A 24,545-nucleotide genomic window follows, 5' to 3' on the forward strand; every position below is an offset into this window, starting at 1 on the left:
GGTCTGAGGAGCTTCTGAATAAATACAGGGGACACGCGTCGTGTCGCGCCTCGGACGCATTCTGAACGCCGTCCGGCCCTCCGATAGTGCCGGGTCAGCACACCACCGCCCCTCAGCCCCTTTATTCTCTCCCTGTAAAGCTTTGAGTCTTTGACGGTAGCTAACCATGTTTTCATGTTGGGACGCACTGCAGGAGGTTTCAACAAGGGTTTTTCTCCCCGTCGCCGAGCGTCAGCAGGTTTGTGGCCGTGCCGGACCGCTGACGGGCCTCAGGTGGGCTGACAGGGGGTCCCAGGGCACACTGGAGCAGCAGTTCATCAGTCTGATCCAGTTTTTCAGTTCTGTTTTTAAGTGGAAGGGTCAACAGAAACTACTGAAACACCCAAACACAATATTGAACACAATTTCGTTTTACGTCTGATACGTTTCCTTGATTGAAAAAAAAAAAAAAAAAAAATCAAAAAATCAAAGGAGAAGACAAAATCTATGAGTATCAAAACACCAAAAGAAAAGAGAAGAAATGATAGCATGACGTTGCCCTAACCCTGTCATTATCCGTGTCCCTGTTTGGAACCCCACCAGACTTGGACGCCCTCCGTCACTGAGTCAGAGTCCAGTCCCTCAGAAAGCTACCACACCGTGCCCTCGTTCATTTCCGAGGGCGGGTGGGACAGGTGGTTGCTGTATCCGCTGCCGTTGAGTGACAGTGAGGTAAAGGGAGGACTGGGGCCGAACACCTCGGAGGAGATGCCGTGCAGGGGCCCCGGGATGCCGGGCTCGGGGCTGGGAGAGTCCCCCGGGTGGTGGGACATGATATCAGAGAAGCGCTGCACGTCGCTGGACGGGTGGTGGCCCGGCAGAGGATGGTCCATACCTCCCAACGGGGTTCCCGTGGGGCCCGAGGAGGGCACGAAGGGCAGATCCACAGGGGTCTGGGCCTGCGACGACGGAGGCCCCTGGGGGAAAAAGTCATAGTTCGCTCCTGGGGCGTAGTACTCGCTTTGATAATCTGCATGTCCAAGAAAGGAAGGAGGAGAAATAAATCAATGTGAGAACAATGGCCGGGCAGAAGTCATTCTGGATGTTGAGGAATTCTTTCAATATACAAAGCTTGATATTAGACACAGAGAGAGAGAGAGAGAGAGAGAGAGAGAGAGAGAGAGAGAGAGAGAGAGACCCTCGCCATGTTACATTAGTCACAGAGCACGTTACACTTAAATCGAAACTGCAATTGGGTGGGAGAACAACGTAGCCACAAAATTAATTAAAATGGGGCTATTTCATCAGCGCTTCTACCTACTGAGACACTTTTTCAAATCAGCAGAATACATTTTTACTTTTTTGCTGCAGCAGAAGAGACAAAGGGCCCAAGCGTTTCTTTTAGAACTATCAGATGTTTGATAGGAAGAAATAGTGCAGTACTTCTCGTGAACCACACCAGTGTAAAGCAACTCCACGTGATGAAAACTGAACATTTAAATAGCTGGATGAGGTCTAGTGAGAGTTATATCACCAGTGCTCTCAAACACGGGCCTTCAAGTCAAATATGCAAACAGGCCTCAATGCTCTGCAATACTTATTACAAAGACCACATTTAATCTGTTTGGGTTGCAAATGTTTAAGTTAAAGATGTTTATAAAGACAAACAGTCAGGTCGTCCTCTCTTTCGTTCTCTCTTTCCGTTCAGCATCTTGAGTGGGCTGGAGTGTCAAAATGATCACACAATAATACCAACACACACATTTAGGGACACTGTTGTTCTTTGTTTGAATGGATCTGAGTATATTTTGATTCAGTATTTAAATAGTGTTTTACATAAAAGCAATCTCAACAATGTCCCCTGCTTCAAACTACAGTGAAATGTCCTAAAAACCATCTCTTTGAATTGAAGCATTTTGCATGATTTAAACCTCCGGCCTCAGTGTTTTGATGTTCTGAAGCTGCTCCGGTGAGAACGGAGGTTTCTCTGCTTCCCTGATGTCTCTGCTCGCGCTGTGCTGTGTCTGATACCCGGACCACAACACAACCACCCCATCACTTCTTATTACAGGAAACAAATAATTCATGGTTACTTTGTTTTTTTCCCAGTTCAGGGTCCTGTGAGCGAGAATGGTCTCAGACTGACCACTTTGAGATTCACACCCCTGAATTAGACTTTATATGTCACTTCTACCTCAAACACAACAGATTATTTGATGAGGCCTCGATTGCACATTAAGACCAAAATAATACAACATAAAAAGAATAAACACTAATGTGGAAACACTCAATTCTATTGTCATTTCTGTGTCAATAATTCCAATAAATGTCATTTTGAAAATACAAAAAAACCCCTTGAAAAAAATACTCCAAAGGTTTTTGCAGAGCTGCACATAGATCTTCTGTCAGAGCACATGAGTGAGATAGAGAGCACCCCCACCTCCGTAGTAGGAGAAGGGCCCATTGGGGATGAGCTCCCCGGGCTCCAGCCGATCCACCAACGTCCTCATCCGCCGCGGGCTCCGGAAGAAGGCGTGCCTGCGCGCGCCCAGTGCGCTCAGCTGCTTCATGCGCCTCTCTTTGGAACGTCGGTTCTGGAACCAGACCTGGACACACACACACACACACACACACACACACACACACACACACACACACACACACACACACACACACACACACACACACACACACACACACACACACACAGCCGCGTATTTGGGTCACTTGGTGTCACTCGATCGGCGGCTGGCGCCGTTCTGATTGAACGTCAATATTTGGATCCGGAGATGACGACAGATGGAAAAAGCAGCGACTTTGCGTTCTCGTGAAAACAAAAAACGAGAGATTTATTTAGGTTCCACACATAAAGGCTGGAAAATAAACTGCTTCTCATCCAAAGTGTAATTAGGTGACATGTTTGCTTTGCGCGCGGCCCCTCATGAGAGTCAATACGCTCTGTGTGTTTTGCGTCGTGCGTGATGAGCCGGTGCGTTAAATCCGCAAGGCTGTGCGGCGGAAAGAACTGCGCCCAATTATCGTTACAGGAGCAGGAGTCACATCTAACCTCCTTAATGATCTTTTAACCCTCCATTTACTCCAACTGAGGGCTGCTGCAGCGGGGGCTTAAAATCTCCAATTAATACTTAATAGGAGGGTTGTTACCAATATATTACCAGGCTCTTGGAGGTTATCATTTCCTAATCTATAGGCCGGCTTCCCTTAATTACGCCCCCCCCCCCCCCCCCCCCCCCCATACAAATGAGATACCCTTGCTTCTGCACCTTTACTTTATCGCCATTAATCTGCTCGACTAAACCTTTTACCTCCGATCTGCCCCCTATAGCCTCACAGAGAGTGTCCACATTTTACCCGAGAGAAATAGAATTATTCTGCTTTTTGAAAAGATGCAGACAAATGTTCAATTTACCTGCCATGTCTGGAGTCATTGGGGATGATTTGGACTCGGGAAACTGGCTGTAATATTTTTGTAAAATATCGTATTCATTAGAAATAATAACAATAATAATAATAATAATAATAATAATAATAATAATAATAATAATAATAATAATAATAAATATAATAATATTTGAAGGCCGAGTCGTAAGGGATTTGCACATGCTTACAATTTTTTTTCTTTTAATCTTTTAAACTTTTTTTTAAAGATGCATTGGAGGTTAATTGGTAGCTGTTAATTCCTGGGGTGGGGGGGGGGGTGCTCAGGTGTGAGCCGAGTCCTCTGCAGCGCCCCGTGAGCCACAGTCCTGACAACAGTAAAAGGTTCGTTGTTTAACTCGCGGCCTGGCTGAAATCCGCGGCTCTGATGAGACAACGAGAAGACCCTTGAAACAGATTTCTGCTCTTCCTCTTGGCTGGAAATGCTCGCAGCATGGATAAATGTGCTCGCAAAACGTGATGGCGTGTGTGTGCCAGGACTCCCAGCGGCTCCCGGCATCCTCGGCGCCAGTTGGCGACGATACCCCGGCACGCGCGCCAAGAATCAAAAATACCCATATAAATTACCCGTTTCCAAATCAACCCTCGTCCTCGTCGGCCAATCTTTGGCTTAATGAATTCAATGTGACCGAGCAGTTTGAAGAGCGGCGAGAGGGGGAGGAAGAGGGGGAGGAAGAGGGGGAGGTGGAGCCTTCCTGAGGGGTAGAGGGGCCTTACATGGTCACGGCGGTCTGACAGTTTATCGGGGACATTTTTCCATAAAATATAAGCTGTTACATCACACCTTTTAATGGGTGCGTAACACCCTATAAAGCAGAGAAGGTGCGCAAACCCTCCTCCTCCACCTGTGGAAGGAGTCGCGCCAGGCGCGCGAAGCGTGCGTAATTTACTGTCCGGACACTCTCAATGACTGGGGACGGAGCGAGCCATAAAGATAATTACGACTGGGGAGTCTTTTTTTTTTTTGGTAGGGGAAGCATGTGGACTTTCAAACAACTGGTCGGCTCAGTGCGGATCTGTGACGGTCAAATTCTAAATAGATATCTACGTTCACCATAAACGGAAATGTCAAACATGTCGTGAGAAACACAAACTTATAAATCTATTTCCAATGTTTAAAATATGATTAAATCTCTGTATTCCTTGAGGGTGTTGAACTTGAGTGGTGTCAGACATGCGGCCCAGAGAACAAAATGGGCCGCAAGATGACTTGGAAAGTGCAAAATTACAGAAATCATTCTAATAAACGAAACTGCCGTTGTTACTTCAAATCGTGGTTTTGGGTGAGATCAGCAGTGAAGTCACATTGCTGCTGGTGATCAGCGTGAGGGTCAACATGTAGAAGCAATTGCAAACGGAGCATTTCATTTTTGACATTTCGCTAAATATATAACTATAATATAATGTAGATACTGTACTTATATTTATTTGTACATTCACTAAAATAAAATATTAAAAAAACATATTTAATTTCTTTTCTATGTTTTTAATTTATTATAGAAATTGTTCATAACTTCTGACACGTGGATAAAAACCTGCATTTCACTGTGTTTTGTCTGTGAAGTTAGTGAACCAAGATACTCACATTAGATGAATCTGGATTCAAACTGATTTGATATCTTTTCAGCCACGTGCAGTTCTTTTTCTCTTTTTTTTTACATTTTTATTAATAAAGCATCACAAAGGCTCAACAACATATTGTGAAACTATTTTGCAACCTACTGCAAATTGCACTACTTCTTGCTATATTGCAATATTTTCTGTTATATTGCACTATTTTTATATTGCCCAATTTTTATGCGACCTTTTGCACTGTGCAGCTATCTCGTGCCTTTATACATTCTATACTGTGTGTTATATTCTGTTCTATTGTCGACATATAAAGGACAGTTGAAATAGCAGCGTCCAAGACAGAAGAGTTTTGATTTGAGAAAGTGGGATTGGTTTTGATCCTGATGTTGTCCGACGCGGTCTCATGCGGACTGACGCGGTCTGTGGACCCACCTGGATGACCCTCATGTTGAGGCCGGTCTCCTGGGCCAGCTGCTCCCTGATGTGTCTGGTGGGTTTGGGGGTCGCGGCAAACGCAGCCTTGAGCGTCTCCAGCTGTTTGGCCTTGATGGTGGTCCGCGGACCGCGCCGCTTGCCCCCCAGGTTCTGGTCGTCGTTCTCGTTGTTGACCGTCTCCTTGTCCGACAGGGCTGCTATCTCCGTGTCCTTCAAGACCACGTCGTCCTGCAGCGGGTCCTGCGAGTCCGGGGATAGACTGGGGTCGCTGCACGCCGTCACTGCGCACAAGACAGGATGGATGTCATGCTCCAGAGATAAACTGTTTATCACCAAACTGACGCAGCGGTCAATTAAAGGTGGCTGACCTCAGCTCGCTCATGCAAATAACAGGAAGGATTCAGCTTTTCATTTCTGCATTCAAACCGTCACAGTCCAGACAAGCACGCGTCATTTCCACAAACACAGTCAGTTTGATTTATTCGGATACGAAGCTTGAATATTGCGTCCAATTTAAAGATCCTGCACTCCAGACTAGATAAAGCCTTGGATTCATTCACCTGCCTGATGGAGGTGATCTGATCTGATTCAACAAGCTGGACAGAACAGAACTGTTAAAACTGGACTGAGCCTCTGGGCGCCGTCTAAGTCCTGGTCATGGAAATGATGAAGCCACTGAACACATCACATCCATCACAATTTAGTCCATTGCACACACACACACACACACACACACACACACACACACACACACACACACACACACACACACACACACACACACACACACACACACACACACACACACACACACACACACACCGTACCTGAGAGAAGGTTGGTGTCTTTCACACTGGCGTTGTTCATGTAATCGTCTTTGCAAACGAATTTGTTCTCGTCTATGATGTAGAGCTCCTCTCCGGTGGAGAGCTGCTTGTTGCACATCATGCAGGTGAAGCAGTTGAGGTGAAACACTTTGCTGCGGGCCCTCCGGACCAGGTCGTTGGGGGAAATGCCTTGTGAACAGCCGCCACACTTGGTGCCGAACCGCCTGCAGGACAAGACACGTTGGAGGTCACTGAGTCATCACCGCTTCACATTTGACAACAATATCAAGTTAGAAGAAACACACAGCACAGTCAAATATCAAAGAGTATTATTATTATTATTATTATTATTATTATTATTATTATTATTATTATTATTATTATTATTATTGTTATTAATAATAATAATAATAATAATAATAATAGTCGTAATTTTGAATTGTTGAGGCATCAGAGCTTTGTAGAAAGGTTAATACCAAAACATATTTATTTATTGTTCGTTATTTAATATTTAAACAATAATAATAGACCAAACAATATTTTTTATGCTAGTTTCTCTCATTTCAGCTCTAGAAATTATTCAGAGACGCTCAACAGCTTATCTATTTTAATAAAAAGTTTTTTTATGCTACTTTTGGAAAAGCAATATTTCTGCTAATTATCTTGTATTTTACAGAAACCGTTGTGTTTCGCAGGGCTCGTGGGTAAACAGTTCGGTTCTTTGGGTTCTTTTACGCAGCTCTGGAAACAGAAATGATTGCTCTGCCATTGACTGGCCGGTAAATAATGTGTATTGAGTGGTTTGCTCTGCTTGTTGACTTCGCGTCTGGAGATTGCTTTTGTCTACCGACTTGATCTTTTTAACTAGTTTACTATTCAAATCCACTTATCACGTCCTCCTCAGTCGGCCTGAGCAAACACAAGTGTTGTGCGGCTGCAGGCTGCGGGTTTGATCCTGTTTGCGCCCCGGCCGCTGCAAACCAAACACCTCGGGTGTCATTTCCTCCAGTTCTTCTCACACGGTTCATGTTGCTGCTCCCCCCTTCATGTTTTGCATAAGAATCCAAATTAACAGAGTTTTAATGACTCTCTACTAATCAAAACTCATCAACCACACGACAGGTCGGAGTGTTCCTCACATCAGAGACAAATAAAATAATTGCACATCTAAAAAACGAAAACTTTCTGTCTCCTGTCTGAGCTTCTAGTTGATATTACGGCAACATTTGTTTTTAAATTATAGTATTCTTATTTTCGAAAATTAGTCTATTGTGTCTGTAAAATCATCCTGAATTATCGATTAATACCGTTTAATATTTTAATGAAAAAACAAAATGAACTGAAAAGCTGTAAATGGCAGAAAGAGCGTTTTATCTTCAGAAGTTTAAATGGGACTTAGTGACGGTACTAGTTGTGTTTTAATCTGTTTTAGTGCCCCAGTGCCCAATTTGATCCGTGTTGGTATTTTTAGGAATAGTTTTTCCTCTTTGTTTCACGGCTGCTGGTCAACAGTCCAATAAAGCAATCACTCCACAAATACACAGGCGACCTTTTGTGGGATTTCCTCCCAGCTTACCTAAAGAAATCGTTTTTGCAGTACAGTCTTCCCTCTCGAGAAAAACATTTCTCTGTCAAATTACACTTGCACTCGCAGCACTGCACGCACTTGACGTGCCAGGCTCTGTCCAGCACGTTGAGCAGAAAGCGGTCCAGGATAGGCCTCTCGCAGCCGGCGCAGTGGACCATGGCTTTGGCTGGGCTACAGCACCCCCAACAATAACGCACACGCACGAACAAAATCAAGAGCGCAGGCCGAGCATTGACCGGATGTCTGCGTGCTCCCCTCGCGCGGATTCGCCTGCAGCTCCCGGGTCAATGTGCGCAGAGAAGCCAGTCGATCAGGTGTCACCACAGATTTCTCCCTGCATGCGTAAAAACAGAAAGCATCCAAAAAGAAGGAGAACCAGGAAAGAACGACCGCGTCCTCTCTAGGGAAAAAGCCAAAAAGGGATAAAAAATAAATAAATCAGTCCTTTAAGGGATCCGAGACAAAAATTCGACCAAGACATGAACGCAGGATGCTGCGTGTGGATCAGCTCAGCGGAGCCAGTGTGCTTGTCCCGGCGCTCTGGAAAGTGACGCATCGGCCGAGAGGGAAGCGTCGGTGTGCCAGTCAGTGGAGGAAGAGGCGCCTAATAAAATGCATTTGGAGCAAAGCGGTCACACAACAAGACACGCATGTCTATAAATAATTCAATGTACTTTAACATGGCAGCGTATCCACTCTTCAAAAACACGGCGAAAAACAAAATCACACACCCAGAAGGTTTTAGAAAAGGAGCGTTTGCCCCCTCTCGAGCTGTCGGACGATCCTGGATGTCTGCCTTGTGGTGATGGGGGGGTGGAGGGGGGGGGGGGGTTGCTCCGGCGGTAGTCAGGTGTGTATGCTGGGATGTCACTCAGTCTCCAGCACCATGCTTGTGCTAGAAAGCGCCCGGTCTCCAGTAGACACTGTCTTGCTCCTAAAGCTCCAGCCCAGCCTTATTCCCAGCCTCTTGACGTCAGGACGCTCTCCGACCAATCAGCGGCGCGCCATGCCAGTAGCCATCAAGCCACCCCATCATAACCCAGCGAGGACTCTGCCTGCTATTTATGCCACACACTCAAGACACCAATTGTCAAGAATTTCCCTGCAAACTGTCATATGTTAGTGAATGTGTTGTGGAGGAAACAGCCGCGGCGGAGGGCGAGCGCGCGCGGAGGGAGAGACGCCACTTTTCAGCTGCTGAGCAAATTGTCTTCTGGGCATGAGGGGGACATGAAGGAGGAATCTGAGCAGGTAGATACTGAGGCGTCTTCGGGATAAAGAGGCTGCAGGCGCAAGATTGCATGGCACTCTCCTCGGTTCTTCCCGTAAAGTTGATGTGCGCCAGCCGAACATGTTTGTTTTTAGCAAATGAGAATATCTGGAACTTTTTTTTTTCTGTTTCTTTTTTTCCCCACGAAAACAGATGTGAGCGAAAATATCATTTTTTTTTTGCCTGCCAACTATGCACTTCAGCGTCTCAAGCCTTGAGCTCCAGGTCTGACGAGACACTGCAAGAAGCTGCGCAGTGCCGAGTTCTTACTGAGTTGACCGGCGCTTTCCGGGATGTGGGTGCTGTCCCATCCTGGAGCAAGCGGCGCAATAAACCCGTCGTCTGTTTGGTGTGATGAAGAAGAAGCATACAAGTGAAAGACGGGAAGGCTCTAAAGTTTACAGCTGCTGCAGTTCGGCCCAGACACCTTTGCGACTCATTAGTTAGATCCAATCCACTTCGGTAAATAACGCCGTGAGGCTGCAACAGCCTGCTGGATTCTGACCCATTTACTCATCAAACACATCCCTCACCTCTTTTGTTTGGAGGATTTACGGGCCTGAAATTTGAACACGTCCACGACATTGCAGTGGTGTTGCTCATTTAAAATATAATGTGTTGTTTACGTGAGGAAGTTCACGTGCTCGTTGGACGAATTCGTTTCGATCTGTAGTGAAGTATAGATTCCAATTATTGGCAGGAAACTAGTTGAGTAATTACATATTGAGACGTTTGTTTATAATCACACTGTATGAATTAATAAATGTAGTCGTGGTTTCAAAATGTTCGATTTACATTGTGTTGTTGCAACAAGGAAAATAATATTGCCTTAAAATGGGTTTATGTGCAGAAGCTGCACCTTTAACGTATTTAAAGGCAAAAAAAAAAACGAGACCCGGGGACGGGACACCCACTTACTGTTGAGAAAATAGCCCGCCTGCAGCCTTTTGCATATGGGCTGCTTCTCATGCAAACCGCCCGTCGTTCCCCGTCCAGCTGCCTCCCTCCTCCCCCCCCCCCCCCCCTCCTGGTGTCTGGGGAGCCCCCATTCAGAGGACATTTGTTACTGGCTTCAAGAAAAAGAGATAAGGCTTGAAAACACATGTGCGCACCATTTCCCCTGCTTGCTGTTGCTTTGCCTCCCCCGTCCTCACTCAGCCTGGATGGTCTTTCCCCATCCTTTCGTCATTATTTCTGATCTTTACGCACCAAGGCATCTTTTCTTGATACGTCTCGTTCGCAGATACAGGGAGGCCATGGGACTTCATGACAACTCCCCCTGGGTCCAGGGGCAGTAATTCCTTCCTTTGGACCTCCAAACGCTCGTCTTAATTTGTGTTTTTCTGATTTAAACTCGCCGGAGGAGGCGTCAATAAGAAACCCCACAGTGCGCGGGCCTGAGCACTCAAAACCAACACACAAACTTGTGAACACAGCATGTAAACAACAAAAGTCGTTATTTTCATGTGTAGAAGATTCCTTGATAGTCTGTCAGTGGGGATAATCTCTGCCTGATTTAGAATAAGCCAGAGAGTGAAAAAAAGCCAGCTCACGGAGGCAGATTAAGCTACGAACAGAAAGAAATCAAAATATAGGCAATAGGCTTAAAAATATCTTAACTCCCTGCAGGCAAAGACACTATTAAATGCAAAAAAAAATGTTTTAACCTTACCACTGTAATCCTTCATTCGCAATAGATTTTTATTCTCACCCATTTTTTTCATTCTGATGCAGGCAGAACTTGTAAATTAGAATTTGTGGAGCAGAGTCTCTGCTCAACTTGGAGAAAACAAAACTTCTTGCCTTTCCTTATTTTTTTTTAATCTCAGAACGATTTGAGACAGATTTGGTGACAGGAAATGCAAATCCACATGCCTCAACTAATTCTCAATTTATCGTTTATTTGTTCCGACTAAAGATCATTTGTTCTTCCTTCGCCTTGAATACTCGCTGCTTATCTCCGCCTTTCTTCCAGGGTGTAATTGTGGACAGTGCAGGGCCTCCAGGCCGCTCAGACAGAGGATCTCTCCAAAATCGGGGCCACATCCTTGTAAAACAGCCCAGGAGATTTGGGGTTTATGAAGTGCAGACAAGTGAACTGGTACACTGCGAGATAATTAATCGGAGATAATGAATGAGGCTGTGAAGATGCATGCAATCATTAATTCTAATCATGACACGTTTATTTGTCTCCCCTCTCTCCTCCAGGCTCAGTTTAGAGACACAATGTCACCACAGCAATGTGCGAGGAAGCTGAGAGGACCTCCAGTACAGGTTCAATGCTGAGCCGCGAGCAGGTGATCGCACCAAATATAAGACATGATGGGGAAGGACGCAGGGTGAGGGACGCCTCAAAAAGTCACTGTCATTTTAAATTCTCCCTTTTGCCTCCTATAATTCTGCCTTTAATATCACAACCAGCAGTTGTTTTTCTGTGTCTTTTCATCAGATTGTCCTCAAATTTTCATCAGATTTCTGAATTATGTTTCCTTTTTTGTCTCAGTCGTTGGATCACAGCGCATGGTTCCACACAAACATTTATGGAAGTCTCAGAATTCTCGCTTTTTCGAGATTTAATTCCGAATTGGATTTAACAAAGTCAGCATTCTTTTCATAGCACGCTTTTTGTTTTGTTGTTTACTCAATGTGCTGTATTTGTGCTTAGCCCTGACTTGGCGCTGCGTAAGAGGGTCGGTTGGAGTAGATTTGGAAACAGGTGTTGTGCGTCCTGGCATGGAAGTCAGACGGGTGGAGGTGGAGTTGATGGGGTAGATGGGGGCACATTGATCCCGGGAGCGTGGGCCCTCCACCGCCACCCCGGACTGCAGCGGAGAGGTGGGACAGGCTTGGCTGAAGGCAATGCACTGCGATCCACAGTTTATTCATTTCAACATAGGTATTGTCGCGATAATAATCGGAATTCAGAGCAGCAGTTTATAATTCTTGCTTCATTTTTATTTGATAAAAAAAAATGACTGCTGTATTCCTGCGCAACTGTAGAATTCCTCACCTGTGAGAAAACGTCAACCAAAAAGACATTATATATATACATATATATATATCAACAATTGGCAGAAACTATATCATTTCTGTAGCTTGTATCACAATCTGCTTAGTAGAAAAGATTTGCAAAATTAATTTTATTGACAGAGAAATTCTACACTATTTTTTTACCCAAGTACATGAGAAAAAGCAGTAAAGAAAGTTGAAAACAAAATGAATTTGTGCTCATTTATGTTGACCAAACCATTGCATTTCCTTCCTGCACAAACAGACGAGTGTGAACTTTGCTTTGACTGTTGTTACGAACATGTTCGCTCCAGGAGGCGTTGCGTGGGCTCGTGGGCTCGTGGGGAGTGGGTGTCCCGTCCTGCCCCGTGTGTCAATCATTCTGCACTGCATAACTCCTCCGTCCCTCCATTAAATTCTGCTCCTTTCCCTTCTCGACTCCATATATCCGATGCGCCCTCATCCATCCGCCCGCTACGCGCTTTACTCCTGCAGCAAAGGCCTCAGAAACAGGGACACCACACACGCACGCACATACACACTCACGCACGCACGCACACACACACACGTAGGATCCCACCACCATCGACTGACGAAGTTGTCTGCCCCCCCCCCCCCCCCCCCCCCCCCCCACCCCCCCCCCCCGCCCCAGTATTGGCAGCCAAACATATGCCGTTGTGAACTTGACGTGGATTATTGAGCCAGCAGCAACTCTATGCAAACATTTTTCCAGACTTCCCAACTCCGGTGCCGGCCCTGCTGAGAAATCCGATGGGATTTATAGATCATCTCCCTACAGCTGTCCCTTCTCACTCGGTCAAACACCCCCACGCGCACACACACACGCACACAGTCAATAACCAAAAGGCGCCAGAACCAACCGCTGCTGCATCTGAACCCAAATCCAGGTGATCATTGGAGTCAGTGGGCTGGGGGGGATGGGAGGACTCCGTGGTCTGAAGCCGGGAAATCCGAGTTCGGACAGAAATAAGGCCAACAACCGCCAGAGTCCCGATCACTCCTCTAGGGGGCGAATTCAGCCCAGGAAACAAAATACCATTATTATTATCATTATTATTATTATCATTATTATTATTATTATTATTATTATTATTATTATTATTATAAATTGTGGTTAAATTTGCGCGCGCACGCACACACACACACACACACACACACACACACACACACACACACACACACACACACACACACACACACACACACACACACACACACACACACCTTCCTTCGTCCCATATGAAATTACCTTCTCTGAACATGTCCTGATAATTCTCACAATTTTGCCTTGTTTCAATTGAAACAACAGTGATTTATATGCACATTTTAAATCTAAATGATATTAATGTTTAGTTGCACAACAGAACAAAGGTCGGTTTTTTTCACCCCTTTCTTATAGTCCCCCTTTCATAAATAGAATAAATCAGTAAAACAACCTTCATGGTCTGACTGGAGCAGGCGGGGGAGCTCAACAAAGACCTCCAGCTTCCCAGGGTATCCACATTTACAACGAAAGAGGAGAATTACAGGCCTTTTCTCAGATAAAATGCTATAAGGTGGCCAAGTGAGGAATGGTTGTACATAAAGCAGCTCTAAAACAGTTTCTAACTAGTTTAGATTAATGACATTCCCCGGCTTATTCTGCAGTCGAGGTGAAAGGGCTGGGATCACTAATGATTATAATATAATGTGTGACGATAACCACTCCCTCTGAGATATTATCGCCCGCTGGCCAAAGCTCAGGGGACGCGCTGCGGGCTGCGGAGCGGCAGATAGCGGCGCGCCCGACTCCCGCCCGCCGCCGCGGGCGGCGCGTCTCTGCCCTCCAGCAGCGGGAGGAGAGGGAGGGCTGCTCGTCTCGTACCTGCGTGGAAATATACGGCAGAGCAGGGCAGAGCAGGGCGGCCCATGAAGACGGCGAGACGATGGGACGTTATTACGGCTGAGAGTGGAAGCAGCCAGGTTATTCATTAGAACTCTGCCTCTAATTTCCAGAGAAAAGCTGCAAATCTGACGAAAAAGGAAAGAGAAATCAAATCGTGATATTAGGAAAAAAAACAACATTACAAAAGAACATTTAATGTCCTTGAGGTAGCTTTTATTTTAGACAAGCCACTGCATTACATGATCTTAAATATTAGTGCAACACAGATTTAATGTCCTCGATAAAAAATAAAAAAAAACCGGTAGAAATCAAAAGGAGTCGTGGCACAAATTCTCTATATATATCACAAAAAATGTGAGATTTATAGAGATTTCCGGCTGCTAATTTGTGAAACTGCTTTTATGTGGCATAATTCAGACCAACAAACTATTTTATTAAGGCAGATAACATGAGTCACACTCGGTTTTATTGGCACTGTCGTCAACAGAAGTAACAACGTCTTTACATTGTAAGTTCAGGAGGAAAAAAAGCTGTTCATCTTCGATTGGACAGAATTTAAGATATTTTTATTTCATTCTCCTTCTTCTGCCAGGCTGTAGATGAGCAGTAACAGAACAATCTCTCTCCCGGAACCGCCGTATCTGTCTATGATGTTTTTTTTTTGTTAAATGCAGCTGCGGGCCAGTCATAAAGCAGAGGAGGAAAACATTTTTATTATTACACTTACAGTTAACACACAAATAATATAGCGGGCTCTGTGGTGTCCACATGTAAACCCCGTGAAAAAGACAAAAGAGAAAGTCACAGAAGATTCAGAAGCCTCCTGATGATTCTTTTCGGCCACAACTTTGGCAGAAGCCGATTAGCTGGAAACCCTGCATAATTATCGACACCGGCTGATCAATAACAAACAGCTCAGTCCGACTTTTTAATAGAAGGGGACGTGAGAGGCGAGGAGGAGGAGGAGGAGGAGGAGGAGGAGGAGGAGGAGGAGGAGGAGGAAGAAGTAGAGTGAGTGATGCTGTGTGTAGACGCATCGCGGCCAATCCCGCACGATACATCTTTATTGGAGCTTTTGTGTGCGCAAAAGCAAAGGCGCGCATAAGGTAAAGCCCGCATCAAAGCCGCGGCTTTATTTTTATACCCAATAGATCAGCGGCAGACAAAGCTTTATTTTCGCCAGGAGAGAGATATTTTACCTCTGCCTTACGGTTTTAATGTTGGAGAGGTGTCAGCTGCTGAAATGGATGGCTAATGCATAGGCAAAGCGCGGCTCGCCTCGGCATGCTGAACGTGGTGCGGTGGGGTGGGTGGGGGCTGGCGGTGGCGGCGGGGTGTGGGGGGCGGGAGGGGGGGGGATTTAGGGCCCCTGGGGTCCCAGCAAGGAGGGGACTGAGCACCGAGGGTGTTAGAAACATTCGGCCTCATCTCACACTGCAGCTTATAACCAGGCGGAACAGGATCGCAGTTAAAGACGTGATAATAAATGAATTTACCAGAACGGTGTTGGATCAGGAGAGGGACATGCCACAGGAAAACACACGAGCTCATCCGCAAGGTTTTCATGAATGAATGAGATAAGAACCAAAATAATACACAATGTGCGTCCACATATAAGTAAAAAAAAAAAAACAAGTGGGTTGGCAAAATGAATGTGGACACTATTTTCAATAATTAGAATTTTTCTGAAAATCAACAATTAAAACAATTAAAACAATTAAAAATAAAAAAAGTAAACATTAAGAAACATTTCCCTCCAGTTGCAGACTTTCAAATATTTATGTGGGCAAAAGAACAACCCTGAATAAAGCAGCCGGCCTGAGAGAGTCCAAAAACCTTCCGTGTCTCCCAGAGGCGACCTGTCAGGTGGAAGGGTGGAGCCGGCCTCCACCTAGAAAGCTCCTGTCAGGTGGAAGGGTGGAGCCGGCCTCCACCTAGAAAGCTCCTGTCAGGTGGAAGGGTGGAGCCGGCCTCCACCTAGAAAGCTCCTGTCAGGTGGAAGGGTGGAGCCGGCCTCCACCTAGAAAGCTCCTGTCAGGTGGAAGGGTGGAGCCGGCCTCCACCTAGAAAGCTCCTGTCAGGTGGAAGGGTGGAGCCGGCCTCCACCTAGAAAGCTCCTGTCAGGTGGAAGGGTGGAGCCGGCCTCCACCTAGAAAGCTCCTGTCAGGTGGAAGGGTGGAGCCGGCCTCCACCTAGAAAGCTCCTGTCAGGTGGAAGGGTGGAGCCGGCCTCCACCTAGAAAGCTCCTGTCAGGTGGAAGGGTGGAGCCGGCCTCCACCTAGAAAGCTCCACTGGAACTGAACCTGTGTCCACACACACACTCAACCTGAGTTTCAGACTGTTCTGTATTGTACTGCTTGTCACACCATGTCAGAGAAACACACACACACACACACACACACACACACACACACACACACACACACACACACACACACACACACACACACACACACACACACACACACACACACACACACACACACACACACACACACACTAAATGTCAGGTATACATTACAGTCAATTTGCGTGGAAACACTTCAAAGAAAATGTTCTTATAATAATTATCTTAGTGGTGAAATTAACCTTTTGAAGCCGTCACATGTCTGGTCCAAGTCCTTTTGATTATATGGCTGATGGAGGGAGGATTTATTAAAAAACATAAACTTCGAATTTTAGTATTTAAACTGTTGATATTCTAACTTTTATCTACACTTTGAGCTGGTATAAAAAAAAACTAAAAACTGCAGCTGTTTAAGGATGAAATGCTCGGTACATTAATGTGAACCAAGGGGATTAACTGTGACAATTTTCTAACTGATAAGATTCAGTCAAACTGTTAACAGCAGAGGAAAGAAACACTAAGATGATTCAGATCAGCAGCAGACCCAACGCAAACCTTCAATTAGTCCAACGCTTGTATTGGCTGGAAACGATCTTCCACTAAAAGTCAATGAGCTTGATGGTAGGAAACTGAGCAGAACCACGGGACGCTCCTGAGTTGACCAGGAGCGATTTAGGGACTCCAAGGTTTAGTTACAGGCCCTCGCCTGGATTACAGTCTGCTGCTGCTGCCCTCACAATCTCAAAGTTTCTAATTCATCATAAACTTACATTTCTAATATCATCAATAAGACATACATGTAAAATAAACCAAACCATTTATTTCATCATTTAAATAAATATCCCCCCCAAAAAAATGCAGAGGATATAAGTAATTCGTTCTGTTCTTTGCCAAATGCCAACCAGGAGGCAGCAGTTTGCTCTGCGTCAGGAGGCAGTGACACGTCAGTCCACTCAATCTCGTTTTTACAATTTTCCACACAAATCAGCTTCAAGCTATTCCTGTTATTGAAACATGCCTGCGGAGAGTCTGCAGTGCCTGAAGAACTAAACCATGTTTTATATGCTCTTCTCTTCCTGTATATATTACCATTACAAGCATTTTAAGAACTAAAATATTTTGAAGGTCTTTACAAGACAGAAGCAACATCCTCCGAAACATCTGCTTGAGTCAAAAGTGTATCTTGGCAATAGCTGGAAGTAGCAGAGAGCAGCAGGTCACCTCCATACACAACTAATAGCCAGCTGTTAAAACCTGATGTACTGTTCACTACCTGACACAAACACACCACAAAGAGTTAACAAGATTTACAATGCCGCTCAAAACACAGAGCTTCCCTGTCATATTCCCTCACTTGCTAAATAGAAATCTTAAGAAGTAATTGGAATTTACTGCATACCTGAATAACTGCATATAAATAAGCATACATTTCATCGGGGGGTTCACTGACACTGTTTGGTCGCATAAAACCCGCAGCATACATTATAATACACAGCAAATAATCTTATTTTGCCGCAGCCTTTGCGACATGCTTGGGATTCTATCCAAATTACGGAGGATTCAAACAAGCGTTTTCAATTTATTAAACCTATATGGGCAACATTTCATTTTAATGAGACAATTTATTTCTGGGAAGGGATTATCAGGGGTTGGTGGAAAATGTGGCAGTGTGTAAATCTGACAGTGTTCATCTCCTTCTAAAAGCAGGCAGCTTCTCCTTTAGCTTGGCTCTGCTTTCACCGGACGGCAGAGGGAGGAGGGTCCGGCTGTCTTCCCAGAGGCCTGCACACTGTTTCCTCTTCCCGTGGCTGAAAGGCAAAAACTAGCTCGTTGACTTTGACCATGCCTCCCAGACAAATTCCTCAATTCTCAACACCTATATGAGCCTGCATGTGCTTACTGAATTTGGTGGAAGAGGACACAAATCCTCTGGATGGGATTGGCAGTCATGCCCCCGGTCTCTCGGCCTGACGCGCTCGGGATGTAAAGTGGCCGTCGACGGCGCAGCCCCCTGGTCGAGAGGGCTCAGAGGATTTGGAGATAATGACATTGCCGCCTCTATTAAAATTCACATTAACCATTTCACCACACGACCCCATTTCCCTTTTGTCCTCGACCTTTGTCAAAAGTCTTGCAGTCTCGCTTTGCCTGCAATAATATTCATAGTTGACCAAACAGCCTGGATGCACACAGCCTCTGTTTCTCGGAAGGACACGAGATAGGCTGTCTATATGCAAAAAATACATCCCACTTGTTGAAAGCAGGCCACCTTAACATTCATGGAGCAAACTATTTAGCTGCAAATAAATCCCCATGCCGGAATCTGAGATTTTCCATGTTGGAGCTCACAGTCCCAAATATCACTCCTTTTACGCACGCACACGCACGCGCACGCGCACGCACACACACACACACACACGCACGCATGCACGCACGCACGCACGCACGCACGCACACACACACACACACGCACACGCACGCACGCACGCACGCACGCACGCACGCACACACACACACACACACACACACACACACTCCCCTGCTGGCTGCAGAGCTCTGACAGTGGGAGGGAGGCCAGATTGTTAGTGTTTCCCTGTGTGAGGCTCTGCAGCCGGTGTGAGGCCATGAGAAGAAGTGCACCCTGCCTAGCGTCTCGCTGATGGCTCCATCAGCGTCGAGCAACAGGGAGTCTGTTTCGAGATCCAGGAGTCAAGAGTCGTGCTGTATGCAACAAAGATGGGCTTTCAAAGGACCACTTGAGAAGTGATAGTTGTAAAGCGAGATACCAGAACACCGCCTCAGAGTCATCGGGATCAAACCACAGAAAAGAACAACCTCAGAAAATTGTACTGTTGATATTAGAAGCATGTAACACATTTCAAAACTAAGAAGTCAGAAACTGCTGCGGAGGGAAAACTGGAATATACCTAAAGCAAATATAAAGTCATTGAAGAAGTGTTTTATATCTGAGCGAGGAAAATGTCCTTTTCACAGCGTTTCAAATATGCTTCAACTACACGACACAAATCGCATTGACACAGACAGAAACACTGGAAACACTTTCCAGGAGAATATGGATGGGGAGTCACAACACCACAGAGGAAACTTTGTTCTGATGGGCTCTACTGAGCATGTGCAGAACTACTAGTTACTGGGGCTGAGATAACGATGACCAGGAGGAGTGTTTCCTCCATTTCTTTCCATTTATATAGGACACAGTTCAAGCATTTTCTGTTTGGTGCAACGGAGTCAGATTGTTTTTTAAAAGTCCCACCTTGGAGCATTTCCACAATATTGCATGTCAGAGGCTCTGAGCACCGTTGTCCTGCATACAGAAACACAACGTTTTGTGATCATCCCCTACAACCAAACTCCAACACCTCCTCCATCCCCTACACCTTCTTCTTCTTCTTCTTCTTCTTCTTCTTCTTCTTCTTCTTCTCTTCTTCTTCTTCTTCTTCTTCTTCTTCTTCTTCTTCTTCTTCTTCTTCTTCTTCTTCTTCTTCTTCTTCTTCTTCTCTTCTTCTTCTTCTTCTTCTTCTTCTTCTTCTTCTTCTTCTTCTTCTTCTTCTTCTTCTTCTTCTTCTTCTTCTTCTTCTTCTTCTCTTCTCTTCTTCTTCTTCTTCTTCTTCTTCTTCTTCTTCTTCTTCTTCTTCTTCTTCTTCTTCTTCTTCTTCTTCTTCTTCTTCTTCTTCTTCTTCTTCTTCTTCTTCTTCTTCTTCTTCTCCATCCCCCAGAACCAAACTCCAACACCTCCTCCATCCCCTACACCTTCTTCTTCTTCTTCTTCTTCTTCTTCTTCTTCTTCTTCTTCTTCTTCTTCTTCTTCTTCTTCTTCTTCTTCTTCTTCTTCTTCTTCTTCTTCTTCTTCTTCTTCTTCTTCTTCTTCTTCTTCTTCTTCTTCTTCTTCTTCTTCTTCTTCTTCTTCTTCTTCTTCTTCTTCTTCTTCTTCTTCTTCTTCTTCTTCTTCTTCTTCTTCTTCTTCTTCTTCTCTTCTTCTTCTTCTTCTTCTTCTTCTTCTTCTTCTTCTTCTTCTTCTTCTTCTTCTTCTTCTTCTTCTTCTTCTTCTTCTTCAGGTTAATGCATCATGTGCTAGATCTGGCTGAATTATGATGACAATTAAGTTTTTATGATTTTTTTCTGTTAGTTTATTAATTAGGTAAACTTAGAACATAATTTGGGAAAAGTTTACAGGTACACATCATAATACAAAATTTGGTTGAAACAACACTAACAGAAAATTTTTTCTCCAGTACATTGTAATGTCTTACATTACCAAGTGTACAAAAGTAACTCTCACTCCCGAACTATTGAGAAGAAGGTGCAGTGTTCAGGATGGAGCAACAGGCCAACAGGTGTAATCTGCTCCCACGTTTTCACCCAAACCATCTGGAAACAGGTTCATTCTGGAGTTTCACTCACTCACTCACTCGTGGCGACACTCTGGTGTCTGCTGGGAACAGAAACTTGCCTGTCTGGTTCTGATGTGGCGCTGATGGAGGGAGAAGGGAAGAGGCTGCTGGTGGAAGAATATTCCTCTTTTTAACACCCACAAGACTAACATTATGGTCATTACACACACATGCACACACATAAAACTAAGTACTGATCTCATTGCACTGGTATCATTCAATATTGATACCAACATGGGTGTCAACATTATCAATAGTTGGCTCAATCCACCCAATACCAGAGGCAATACATTTTGAAATGTCGTCTGCAATGTAAAGGTAAAGCAGCTCACTGTGAGCTTTGAAATCACACTCTGCCGTCTGTGTGTGTATAGTCATGTGATCATTTAACACGGGCCGCTGTATTCATTCTCTCTGTTTACTTGGGAGTATTTAGTTACATTTCCATCTCTGCTCACGTCTTTCTCTGAAGGTTCTCCGTCTCTTTGCCCACCTCCTCGCCTCTCCTTTCGGGACAATGTGTGTGGGGGTGGGTAGTTATGCCACTGCATGGAGAGCCTCCTTTTCTCCCGACTCACTCTGCCTGCAGATGAGTTGAAAGGGTGAAGAGGTCGCAACCTTACTGGGAGATGTTTTACGATGACATGGCCAGGAAGGTCTGATTTGTCTCCACTGGAGCGTGCTGCTGGCATCTTCACACCCAGCCTGAGAGAAAGAGCCATACCGAGATAAATAGAGAGCGCAGCAGAAAGAGAAAGTGTGTGTGTGTGTGTGTGTGTGTGTGTGTGTGTGTGTGTGTGTGTGTGTGTGTGTGTGTGTGTGTGTGTGTGTGTGTGTGTGTGTGTGTGTGTGTGTGTGTGTGTGTGTGTTGGGTTGGGGGTGGCAGGGTGGGTTGTAAATTAGCCCGTTTGGCAGGCTGATGGTCAGGAGCAGTTTCAGAGGAAAGTACCCACCTTGACCCCGCTTAGGACGCCCAGCTGAACCCCACAGGAGGAGGGGGAGGAGGAGGAGGAAGAGGAGGGAGAGGAGGAGGAAGAAGAAGAGGAGGTTGAGAAGCAAGACGGGGAGGAGCAGCTACTTGACGTCACATTGTATTTTGCAGACTCAGTGTCATTATTACATGGTCAACACTGTTACTTAATCTCCAGTTCATTCTTTGCTGTTTTTCTGTTAAGAAAAAAAACCAAATTGCAAATAAAGAAATATTCCATCCTGCCTGCTTGTTTGGGCATTTTATTTTGAAGATACTATGTATTGTGTCAAAGTATTCTAAACCGAAATATCAGCATTCAAATGGTCAACAATAGGTAGATGAGCTGCTGGTATTTTAGCGTGATGGTTCATCAGCAGTCGCCTCTCACTACAATATATGATCTGATAACAATCACCCTCACCTTTTTGTTGAAGGCTAATACAATTTACCGGCAGTGAGTGTGACTGTCCAAACACACCATTATCATTAACTGCCATGTTTTCTACATATCTAGATATGCACAGGTTGCTGTTTGGTCACTGGCCTGATAAAGGGTTAAAGTTGGTGGTTTCTGGACGATGTTATTCACAGATACACAAGCTGTGAGCAGTTAATTCTCCATAGAATGATGAAACCACCTTTAACACTGCATCACACGTACTTGTGTTACTCGTCTGATTTGGTAATTCTTTACAAAAAAATCAAGCCACGAAGAAAAGCGAAAATAAGAATCTTGATTCTTAAAAGAGTCAGAGGTTTTGTTTCATTCAGTTTTCACACCACATTAAAGTATTATTTCATCAGGTTATCTTTGGTAAACTGGACTGAGGGTCTGATAACGTAGCAATGATTTCAAATGCACGCAAGATTTTGCTTGAGAGCTTGTTTAAAGAACAACGGCGCTCAAAGACACTCAAAATGCAATTTTTTGCAAACAATTGGGCTCCATCTCCTTGTAGAGGGTGGAAACGCTGCTACTGGTCACCGTGGTCATAGTGAGTAATCCTTCTGCACCTGCTCAGTAGAAGGACAATCAGAAGTTTCCTCCAGCGTCATGACTCTCAATCTATATTCTCCTGGGACTTGGGAGTTTTAAACTAAACTAATAAGCTAATACAACTTTATTAATCCCTTCATTTTCCCCTGCACAGACCACTCCTATTTCTACAGTGTTTTCTACTCAAAACAAAATGTTTTCTTTTGAAATGTCACGTAAACAGGGCCTCAAATGGCACAAAAATTACATCGTAGTTTAGGGATTATAGAGCAACAGGGTTCTTGTTCATGACGGTGTTGTGTCATTAACGCTATGAGCTCCTATTAACTTTGCTGCTGTCTGACACATAACCCCTTCTATCTGGAGGGGGTGGAGCGGCAATATGAATACATAGCATTTGTATTAAAGTTAACTCCAAACATTTTCCTGTGTTTTAGTGCAAATATGTTTGAGTACAATATGAAAAGGTAATAATGCTTGGTGCAAGATGCTGTGAAATGTCACAAAGCAAGCCTTTAGTTGTTGCAGCCTTTGCTCGCTTCATGTTCTGACGTATTCTTGCTCACAGTATGTCTTTTGTTGTTGATACTTGATAAACAAGCTGCTTCACTGCTCTGATCAGCTCTCCGTGTTGCGTTATCTATGTTACCCTCACTAAAGCACCCACCCCAAAACATCTTAAAAAAAAGAAAAGAAAAAAAAATGGTGCCAGAGCGGAGAAATTTGAAAACGCTGCCTGATTTTTGACATTTGGATGGACAAGATGTGTGAATATCTGCGATGCTCTCCGTGACGTCACACAACAACAACAACATGGCGGACGACCTGCTCCAGGTGGAGCTACAGAAGCTGCTGATACTAGTCGCTTTCGTAAGGGGACATTTTGGATTTCTCAAATACGAGGATGACCAGGAGGATTCACCTTGTTTTCTTCTATATAGTTGGTGTATTTCTGACACAGAAATACACCGTCACCTAAAGGCCTGGTATATGTACTACATAGTTTTGAGCCATGTTCATGGTGACAGTGTGGACAGGACTTTACACTAACATTTGCAAAAAAAGGAAATGGATGAGTTAAATAATGAGTGGATAAAGGTATCACATAGTGACAACAGTCATGTTTCTTAATTGTTTAAATGTGTGTGACCGAAGAATATGATGAAAGTGTGTTTATGTACAAGGACCAAGGAATGATATTATGGTTTGTGTAAATGTTGCATGTAGGTCCAAGGCTGTTCAAATATTCCTGCAGACATGTACAAGCCACAGCAAAATGTCTTCATGTTTTCAATCTCAGCAAGGTGGACAAAAAGATCTTCTGTTCACAATGTTGAAAGCAGAACGCTTCTCGGGAGCGAGGACTCGAGGGAGTTTCAGGAGTGGGTCAGCACAGATCCCATCCTGCAGCTGCTGCAAGGCCTTCCTGCTCTGCTGTGCTGAATATCCACCAACTGCTGCCGGCTCAAGTTTCTCCTGATGGAAACCTGTCACAAGACACAAAGCATCAAACACAAGGCAGCCAACTCAATATTAGGCTGGTGGTCATGAGTGTGTTACTGAATGGTGTGTGTCCTGCAGATTACAACATATCTATAAGTAAACCAGGTTCTGCGATCCCAGACCGCCTCACACTGTTGTTGAACATGCTCTGTCAGCTCATTTTTCCAATTTCCTTTGTTTTGACAACTTTGTAAAATAATAGATCAGCATTGCAGACATTTCACTTCTTATTTAGCTGTATGGCCAATGTTTCCATTTCTTAGAATAC

General features: G+C 44.7%; 1 protein-coding gene across 1 annotated transcript; it reads right to left on the bottom strand.

The window, feature by feature from the left end:
• Positions 1-629: 629 nt before the first annotated feature.
• On the bottom strand, positions 630-8,018 carry lhx1a (LIM homeobox 1a; the record flags this gene model as incomplete). Its single annotated transcript, XM_080511380.1, has 5 exons — positions 630-1,009; positions 2,420-2,585; positions 5,443-5,726; positions 6,273-6,496; positions 7,849-8,018. 5 exons carry the CDS (start codon positions 8,016-8,018, stop codon positions 630-632), a joined length of 1,224 nt encoding a protein of 407 aa, XP_080367506.1.
• Between the last annotated feature and the right edge of the window lie 16,527 nt (positions 8,019-24,545).

This window comes from Blennius ocellaris, assembly GCF_963422515.1.
Source record: "Blennius ocellaris genome assembly, chromosome: 2".
In the NCBI taxonomy this organism is placed as follows: domain Eukaryota; kingdom Metazoa; phylum Chordata; class Actinopteri; order Blenniiformes; family Blenniidae; genus Blennius; species Blennius ocellaris.